Source organism: Musca autumnalis, unplaced genomic scaffold (genome assembly GCF_047663935.1).
Source record: "Musca autumnalis isolate F117 unplaced genomic scaffold, ASM4766393v1 scaffold_1, whole genome shotgun sequence".
Taxonomy (NCBI): Eukaryota; Metazoa; Arthropoda; class Insecta; order Diptera; family Muscidae; genus Musca; species Musca autumnalis.
In genome coordinates this window covers 90050371-90060410 of record NW_027411644.1, presented here as the reverse complement: position 1 = coordinate 90060410, position 10040 = coordinate 90050371, and the positions used below count along the sequence as shown (strand labels likewise).

The 10040-nt window shown below is 35.6% G+C and overlaps 3 protein-coding genes across 3 annotated transcripts; 2 read left to right on the top strand and 1 right to left on the bottom strand.

Moving 5' to 3' along the window:
* Positions 1-666: 666 nt before the first annotated feature.
* On the top strand, positions 667-1771 carry Vps2 (vacuolar protein sorting 2). Its single transcript, XM_073985067.1, has 2 exons — positions 667-1133; positions 1201-1771. Exons 1-2 carry the CDS (start codon positions 821-823, stop codon positions 1626-1628), a joined length of 741 nt encoding a protein of 246 aa, XP_073841168.1. The 5' UTR covers positions 667-820; the 3' UTR covers positions 1629-1771.
* A 489-nt stretch (positions 1772-2260) lies between these two features.
* Positions 2261-3341, bottom strand: Cmpk (cytidine/uridine monophosphate kinase Dak1). Its single transcript, XM_073985078.1, has one exon. The coding sequence runs from the start codon at positions 3213-3215 to the stop codon at positions 2502-2504; it is 714 nt and encodes a 237-aa protein (XP_073841179.1). The 5' UTR covers positions 3216-3341; the 3' UTR covers positions 2261-2501.
* A 5362-nt stretch (positions 3342-8703) lies between these two features.
* Trmt61 (tRNA methyltransferase 61) lies at positions 8704-9966 on the top strand. The gene is given in 4 exon segments (XM_073963620.1): positions 8704-9206; positions 9209-9430; positions 9492-9661; positions 9724-9966. Coding segments are annotated over 4 exon segments (960 nt in total). The 5' UTR covers positions 8704-8803; the 3' UTR covers positions 9889-9966.
* Positions 9967-10040: the final 74 nt, after the last annotated feature.

Below are 10040 nucleotides of genomic sequence, written 5' to 3'. Positions count from 1 at the left end.
TTTACTAGGATGTATGGAATTGATATTTGAAACTCAGTGGGTTTATTAAATCCGGTTATATACAAACGCACTATAATAGTACGGTTACATTAGAGTTTTTTGCCAGGTTAACCCATTTCATGAGGATTTATTTGACGTTTGCACTATGGAATCGACATTTGAAAACCAAACCCGCTGGGTTAATTCGGTTAAGTGTAACCGGGGTATAAAATCGGATTTCGTAAATCAAGCATTATGCTTTGTTTACATTTACGAAATCCACTCGATTTGAACTGTGAATTCCATTGCTTAAACGTCAAATAAAATCCAATGGATTTCAGATGAGTTTTCATTTGACGTATACGCAAAGGAATTGACAGTTGAAATCGAGTGGATTTTGTAAATGTACATCAAGCATTATAGTACATTTACGAAATCGAGTCGATTTCAACTGTCAATTCCTTTGCGTATACGTCAAATGAAAACTCATCTGAAATCAATTGGATTTCATTTGACATTTAAGCAATGGAATTGACAGTTGAAATCGAGTGGATTTCGTAAATGTAAACCAAGCATTAAAGTTTTTCCCTCATTCTTTGCATAAGTTTTTTCGATCTTTAGATCCCCGTCATTACTGATAAATATAACCGAATACCCGTTTATAGTTACTTCATGATGTCATAATCCAGTGAATGCCTTAACTAAATAAGAAGAAGGATAGTGAGTAATGTTTTTCTTTATGTTATGATCTAAAAGAAGAAAACTTCGTAGTATTTAAAAACCCTATTTTTTTGCTAAATAATTTTATTCCCTAAGTACAACATAAAACTACCCAAACACTATGGATTGGCTATTTGGTAAGAAAATCTCACCCGATGAGATGTTGAGGAAAAATCAAAGAGCCCTCAACAAAGCAATGCGCGACCTGGACAGGGAGCGTATGAAAATGGAACAGCAGGAAAAGAAAATCATCGCCGATATTAAGAAAATGGCCAAAGAAGGTCAGATGGATGCCGTTAAAATTATGGCAAAGGATTTAGTACGCACAAGACGTTATGTGAAAAAATTCATGTTGATGAAAGCCAACATACAGGCTGTGTCATTGAAAATACAAACATTGAAATCTCAGAATACCATGGCCGAGGCTATGAAGGGTAAGTGGAACAAATCAAAATAAATACTACCCAGAATAATTCCCAATGCATTCTTTTTATATTCCAGGTGTCACCAAGGCCATGCAGAACATGAATCGTCAAATGAATTTACCGCAAATACAAAAGATTCTACATGACTTTGAAAAACAATCGGAAATAATGGACATGAAAGAGGAAATGATTAATGATGCCATGGATGATGCAATGGAGGCAGAGGGTGATGAAGAGGAGACCGATGCTGTTGTTGCCCAAGTATTAGACGAGCTGGGCTTGCAATTGGGTGAACAGCTAGGAGATTTACCCACCGCTTCCGGTTCCCTGTCCATTGCTGGTGGCAGCAAAACAACTCCCACAGCTATAGCGGCCGGTGCAACCGGTGGTGGTGGCAGCTCAGGTGGTAATGGTGGCAACACAGGTGGCAGTGGTGGCTCAACGCCTATGTCCGATGCAGATGCCGATTTACAGGCCCGTTTGGATAAATTGAGACGGGACTAAAAGCAACATTTCATTATTTATAATTTGTATGATTTTTTTAAATATGTAGTTATCTTTTTGTGTATCTTATCAATTTGATATCGCCCATTGTTAGCATGTAATTAATATGAAAGCTAAATATAAGGGAACTTTTCAATTTGAAATCAGTGCAACCTGTTATCTCTGGAACATCTACAAGTCATATTCAGGGCAATCATGAGTAAAAATTCCGTGCGGAATTTGTTACCTCTCCCCCAATTTCACAATTTTTTATATCCGTATTTATGTCCAAAAAGTGAATATTTCTGTCGATTAGGAGAGAATACTCCATTGTTAGGTTAGGGGTGGGGTTTTCCACGTTTTAAAATAATGATTTTTAAAGAATTTTACCTTTTTAAATTATTTTCCGGAAATTAAGTTAAATTATTATATTCATGATTGCCCTGATGGTGTTTTCCGCAAACATTTCTGCCAACTTGTTTTGCAGGTAAACAGGATTTCGATCGGAAGCAGTTATCAGGGAAATACTGTATAGTTGTAAATATTTTTTGCACAATGATTGTGAATATTGACATCTTTTTATCTATTATTTCTAGAACATCTTCTACAAAGATAAGGAATGAAAAAACGTTCTATCAAATAAAACTAAATTTGAGGGTTTTTTCTGTTAAAGCATTGAGCTTAGCATAATATTTATTTTACTTTAAAACCTCAATAATTCCATTCAATAAATATATATTTTTTGTTTTGTTTGTTCTTCACCTCACGATTGAACTATAACATTTAATATTACAAGGACAAATAAAATATCTATGCAAAATCGGCAATAATTTAAAAGATATACAACATCATCATGCAGCAAACATACATGCTCATACACACTTTTATTCCATTTTAAAATCCACTTTGAACAAACACTTCCTCCACCTTGGAGAACACTTCATCGGAAGAGGGACTGGCATCGATTTGTTTCACTTTTCCCAATTCTTCGAAATGCTTAATAATGGGAAGGGAATCGTTGTTGTATGTTTGAATACGTTTCTTCAAACTTTCTTCATTGTCATCTGAACGTCCGGAACCACTTTTTCCTCTACTCAGGCAACGATCAACGCAAATTTGTTCCGAACAATTGAAGAACAAGACAAATTGGAAATCCACCTTTTCGGACATTTGACGATTCCAGCCGTCCAAATTATCTTGATTGCGTGGGAAACCATCAATGAGGAACTTATTTTTGTCAGACTTTTTCATTGCAGCCTCTAAAAGCGAACACGTCACCTCCACCGGTACGATTTTTCCATTGCGTATATAATCTTCAATTAATGCCCCAACTTCGGAACCTTCTCGAGCTCGTTCTTCACGCAACAAATCACCAGCTGACAGATGGACAAAATCGAAACGTTCCACAATTTTTGAACATTGTGTACCCTTTCCTGCTCCCGGCCCACCCAATACAAATACAATTTTAGGTTTTACTTCCGACATTTTTAATCTCGTTATAGCAGCAGCAGAAATTGTACTACAGAAGAGGTTAGCTGTGTCGGCGCAGGTGGAATGTTTGGTTTGAGCTAGTAGTAAATTAAACGACCTTGTGAGAAGTTTAAACATCAAAGGTGAGAGAGCACGAGGATGGTTTTGTATATATTTTAAACACCTCACTTCCTATCAGCGGTGGTTACACAAATTAAATAATTTACTATGATGCTTCTTCTTAACATGATACGTTAGGCCTTCACAGTGAAGTGGGTACAAGCAATGCTACCAGATTAAGAAAAAAACATTGTTTTCCTTTTTCGAAGGGATACATTAGCATGGTACAATTAAAAAAGGTAACCTTATGCAATCATATGTTTACAATTTTTTCTAAATTTAAACTTTGACAACATTTTATTGTCAAAACGGATTTGACAATAATTTTCTATGTATGTGTGTGCTTATCATTGCATACACATACATATTTGACAGTTACGTTTCAAATCCAAAATTCAATGTTTTTAATATAAATAAAATCAAAGAATAAGAAACGACGCTGGAGGGAAATGATTTTTAATTTTAAAGGAGCTCGTAATACAAAATGTTGCAGATGGTAGCAGTTGTTCGTTATAGTTTTTAGAAAAATTTAAGTTTGTGAGAAATATTAATATATGCAAAGGTTGACCAATGTCAGTCAACCCTTCCGATAGCTATCATGCCTACCAGAAATTTTGGACCATTATGTCATGAAGCCTGGACTAGCCACTAAAAAATTTACATTGTTGTAAACTATCCTCGTAAGTTGTCGTGCCCATTAGTCATTTTAGTTAGTGCCGGAAAAGATTTTTTAAAAGCGTTTCTTCTATTATTACAGGGAATGTGGACTTGACCCGAAAATAATGTACCATTATAGGAGCTCGTGGAGAACCCACGAACAATCCGAGACATGTCCTTAACATTTTGAAATTTTGTGGGGGAGCTACCTAAGGGAGTTGACCGTTACCCAGCAAAAGTTCAATGCCAAACATGAGTGCAAGTGATTTGGCATATTACCAACTCTTTAGGCTAACAATAGGATGCCTTCCGAAATGTCAGTTGCTTTGTAAATGTCTAAAAAATTCTGTAAGCATCCTATTCCATATCGCAGTGATACAGAATTAATGCGAAGAAAAAAACGTAGTTTTATAACGTGGCGGAAGTCAGCCATTCATTTATACTATGGTAAATAAAAACAACAAATAAAGAAACAAAGTGAAAATTGTGTTTAACATTCATTAAAATTGGTCCATATGTTGAAGAAAGGATTCGACGTTTCACAAATCACTTGGACATTCATTTGGTCTTCGGCCACTTCATAATATACCTTGAAATTTAACGTCGGCGCCAGACTCGTCATTTTTATTCAAAGAATTTTAATATTAGTTGTGTCTTTTTACTTTTTCAGTAATAATTATTCAGTAACTTGTTTTCAGAGAGTAAGAGAGAATTTACTCTTTGATACGAAAATAGAGGAAAAAGTAAAAAGACAACATTTAGTAAACTTTAGCAAGATAACAGTTGATAACCAAAACAAAAACATTGGCGCCAATGCATGAAAGAAAAACTAACTCCAAAGCAATGAAAAGTTCTTAAATTTTAAGCAAAATAAATGAAAAATAATTAATATATTAATAGAATAATCAATAAATATAGCTGAATTGTAATATTTATAGTATTTGTCCACAAAAATAAGGTAAACATTGGTCAGCTGACCATTAGCAGATGATTAAAAAACAGCTGATCGAACTTGCTAAAGGTTGCTGGGAAAAATTCTTTCAGCAACTTTTAGCAATTTCTCAGCAAACAACTGTCAAAATTGTTCTCTCACTTCGCTCTCTTTTACTGAACTTTTGTGTAAAAAGACAGCATTTAGTAAGATTTCGTAATAATTATTACAAATTATCACGTAAAAAGACACAACTATTATTCACACAGAATATTATCCACTTCAAAAAATAAACAAAAAACAATAGTTGTTTTTCTTTTTCCTGACGTGCAGGGGTGGATACGTTCAATTAGTCTGTAATTGAGCATGTCAGTAAATCCAGAGATGTATCTACGATTTTTTTAAATGAGGTTACCTTTTATTATTCTACCATGATACATTAGCAACGCATTAGTGTTCATCCTAGGTCCCGGTCCACACTAGGGTAATTTCACTGAAAAAAATTTCATGATTAGGCGTTTCTAGATTGTGTTCCCCACTACAGCAATTTCATGATTTTGCTCTACTATGGAACTCGATCTAGAGACGCATAATTTCGTGAAATTTTTGCAATGAAATCGCTCTAGTGTGGACCGGGACTAGGCAGAAAGTTTCCATTTAAACTGATACTTTGTTTATCAATTAATAGCTGTGTTCCTTTACTTACCTGAGGTTGCCATTTTAACCATTTGTTACCATTTTTAACCTGCAAAGCGTTCCTTAACCCCGAAAAGTGGCAAAACTGGAAGCAATTTTTAAGAGAGTGAGAGGGGAGAGAGAGAGCGAAAATGGCTTTCTCTTCTACCACAAGCTACCAGCAAAATTTCTGCAGGTAGAAAATGGCAGAACTGATTTTTCGACTTTTGTTTGACGATTACTTCACAAAATGGACGAAAACCCGAAGAAAAAGTCGAACACTGACAACACTAAATTGAAAACTGTGAAATAAAAGACGAAAATTGATTTTTTTATGTTTTTTTTTCTGACATTGCTGCCAGACCTACCATTTTTCCGTTCCTTTACTTTTCTGGTAAAAATGTTCATGAGAGAGCAATTTTGAACAATTTTGACACTTTTCTCTTTTACCACTCTTACCATTAAACAAGTAAGAAAAGCGTTAAGTTCGGTCGGGCCGAACTTTTTATACCCTCCACCACAAATTTCAGCCATCTCGGTGTGATAATGAGGCCAAAACCTTTAAAATACCGAAAATCGGGAGATATCGTCCTATGGGGGCTATATCAACACGTGGGCCTATTTAAACATTTTATGGTAGAAATGTTTCTTAGCCTCTAGAAACACAAAATACCAAGTTACAACCGATTCTTTGGTCAAATTGGTCTAATACATTCAAAATATATTAAAATGACGCGTACTTTATAAGGGGCCTATGTGGGGGCTATACCAAAACGTGGACCTATATAACCCAACTTTGGTACGAATGTTTTCTGGCCTCTGAAGACACAAAATACCAAATTACAACTAATTCTGTGGTCAAATGGGTCTAATACATTCAAAATATATTAAAATGACGCGTACTTTATATGGGGCCTTATATGGGGGCTATACCAAAACGTGGACCTATATAACCCAACTTTGGTAGGAATATTTTTTGGCCTCTGGAGACACAAAGTACCAAATTACAACCAATTCGGTGGTAAAATGGGCCAAATATCTTAAAAATTCCTTAAAACGACGACGCGTCACGCGTCATTTTGTATGGGGGCTATACGAAAGCGTGGACCTACATAGCCCGCTTTCAATACCAAAAGTCCTAAGTAAATATAACATATTTTCCCAAAATTTCATCAACCTACGTCAATCCGTTCGGACGCTAGAGTGATTTCCACAGACGGACAGACGGACAGACGGACAGACGGACAGACGGACGGACATGGCTATATCGATGTAGAATTGCACGCTGATCAAGAATATATATACTTTGTGGGGTCTACAATGAATATTTCGAGTAGTTACAAACGTAGTGACAAACTTAATATACCCCCATCCTATGGTGGAGGGTATAAAAAGTAAAGGAACAAAGCTTAATATACTTCATGGTACAAATACACAGGTAGCCGCATCGGCAATTGTTGGCAACATAAGATGTCAAAATTTGGCATCAATTCAATGCAATTGACACATTATGTTACCATCAGCTGGCATGATAATGCTACCTGTATTATTGTACCATGATATACTTTTTGCAGTCAAAAGAATGGCACAATAATACAGGTACAGCGGCAAAAACAGCTGATTATCACACTAGTTGTCAAGTTGCATTATTGTGAATAAAATTACATACAAAAGGTAAACAAAGCTGTGTTCCTTTACTTACCTGAGGTTACCATTTGTTACCATTTTTAACCTGCAAAGCGTTCCTTAACCCCGAAAAGTGGCAAAACTGGAAGCAATTTTCGAAGACGACGAAACTGGACGAAAAACAGAAGAAAAAGTCGAACTCTGACAAAACTAAATTAAAAAATGTGAAATAAAAGATGAAAATTGATTTTTTATGTTTCTTTTCGACATTGCTGCCAGACCTACCATTTTTCCGTTCCTTTACTTTTCTGGTAAAAATGTTCATGAGAGAGCAATTTTGAGCAATTTTGACACTTTTGTCTTTTACCACCCTTACCATTAAAAAAGTAAAGGAACAAAGCTAATACGTATTTTTCACACTTTAACCATGTCTTATGCTATGTTTACATTTACGAAATCCACTCGATTTCATCTGTCAAATCCATAGGTTAAACGTCAAATGAAATCCAATGGATTTCAGATGAGATTTCATTTGACGTTTGAGCTATGGAATTGACAGATGAAATCGAGTGGATTTCGAAAATGTAAACTTAGCACTATAATTTGGCGGGAATCTTCTTTTATATTACACAGCGAATTGATAGCACTTTAAAACAAAAAGGAGGAAATTGAAATTACACTATGTTTACATTTACGGAATCCACTCGATTTAACTGTCAATTCCATTGCTCAAACGTCAAATGAAATCCACTCGATTTCAGATGAGTTTTCATTTGACGTATACGCAAAGGAGTTGACAGTTGAAATCGAGTGGATTTCGTAAATGTAAACATAGTCTTATGTGTTTTCGTTTACTCAAAATTTTTACAAATTGTTACTGGATGTTGTTCGTTTAAAGTGCAGTACACATTGTCAATTTTGAATGACGGTTTTTCGCAATTATCGATAACTGTCCAGCAGCCACAAAATATTTTGTGGTTACATGATGAATGACAAAAATGAACGGGCACACTAGCAAGCAATAACAAAGCTGTAATTCAGAACTGACAATGTGTACCCAGCTTAAGTACAGTACACATTGTCAGTTTTGAATGACGATTTTTTGCAATTATCGATAACTATCCAACCGTCCAGCAGCCACAAAATATTTTGTGGTTGCATGATGAATGACAAAAATGAACGGCCACACTAGCAAGCAACAACAAAGCTGCCATTCAAAACTGACAATGTGTACCCAGCTTTATGGGTACTTTACACGATATGTTATTTTACATATATGTTGTCACTTTGCGTATACATTTTGTATATAAAAAGTGACAACCCATATGTAAAATACATATCGTGTAAAGTACCCATTAGTATTGCACACTAAGTCCCAATTTACATTAGGCGAGTTTACTTGCGGCAATTGTCAGTTTGTAGGTGAGAGAGGGTGCTGAGAGGCAAAGGGTTACCATATGCCTCACCCTCTCTCTCCTACAAAATGACAATTGCCGCAAGTAAACTCGCCCAATGTAAATTGGGACTAAAATCACCAATAAAATTAACCTGCCATTAATACATAGTCCTCGTTACAAAAATCCGCAAAATAAATAGAAAAAGGTAACGTTGGCAACCCTGAAGCCGCAACGTGTTGTGTGTGTTGATATTTTGTTTTGACTTGCGGCTTTTTAAGTTATTTTTTATTTAATTTTGGCCACAAATTATTTAGTTGAAAATGAGTTTTCTAAAACCAAAAGATGTCATTGACGAAGGTGACACTGTTATCCTGTATATAAGTGTAAATTCCATGCATGTTATTGAAGCAACACCAACGATTGTAAACAAGAAGGGTGAAACAATAGAGCACATATTCCAGACATCATTTGGAGCACTGAAAGTACGCAACATAATCGGTGTTAAATATGGAAGTCGTGTTGAATTATCGAAAGGTTATGCTTATGTTCTGCTACCAAATCCTGAACTATGGACACAAACATTGCCCCACAGGACGCAAATTATTTATACGCCTGATATAAGTATGATATTGCATCAGTTGGAAATTAAACCAGGTTCGGTTGTAATAGAATCGGGAACAGGATCTGGTTCGCTGTCACATTATTTCTTAAGAGCTGTTAAACCCATGGTCATCTGCACACATTTGATTTTCATGAAGCCCGAGCCAATCAGGCACGAGATGAATTTAAACATCATGGCTTGGGAGATTTTGTAACCGTCTATCACAGAGATGTTTGTGAAAATGGTTTTGGCGAGGAGTTGAATGGTAAAGCAGATGCTGTTTTCTTGGATTTGCCAGCACCCCAGCAAGCAGTGCCACATGCTTACAAAGCCCTCAAAGAGAGTGGTAAGTTTTTAGGTTGTTTTGAAATAAAAAAACAAAAATTAATGTCTCCTTCCGTTTTAAGGTGGTCGCTTTTGTTCATTTTCTCCTTGTATTGAACAGTCACAACGCTGCTGTGTGGCCCTACAAGAACTTGGTTTCACCGAAATTCAGTCTTTTGAAGTCCTTCAGCAAGAAGACGTTGTAAAAACGAAAACGTTTCCAGTTATGAATTTGGAATTTCTTAAAACAAAGGTTAGTTTATAATTTTAAGGTACTTTTATTAATTGTTACTGATACTTAATTTCTGTCCGTAGAAAACCACCGCAAATGAGGAAGATAACAATGAAAAAGATTTGTCAACAATTGCCAAACAACCAAAAGAAACGGTAAAAGTTTTAACATCATCAGCACCACCCACACAACCAGGTCATACAGGATTTTTAACATTTGCCACTTTACAACCAGCATTTGCACGATAACTAACATTTTTGTTTAGATATTGTATTTGTAATAATAACGTCTTTCCACAATGATAACATAGTATCATATAATCGAAATTTTTCTGGTGTTATTTTATACGGACTCACCTGTGCTTTACTAGGATCGTATTTGAAAGACTTGCTCTGTTCCA

Excerpts from the sequence above, each read along its gene's own strand:
- Vps2 (XM_073985067.1), top strand. The coding sequence starts at position 821 with ATGGATTGGCTATTTGGTAAGAAAATCTCACCCGATGAGATGTTGAGG. Across the intron at positions 1,134-1,200 it reads CATGGCCGAGGCTATGAAGG|GTGTCACCAAGGCCATGCAG; the intron begins GTAAGTGGAACA and ends TTTATATTCCAG.
- Cmpk (XM_073985078.1), bottom strand. The coding sequence starts at position 3,215 with ATGTTTAAACTTCTCACAAGGTCGTTTAATTTACTACTAGCTCAAACC.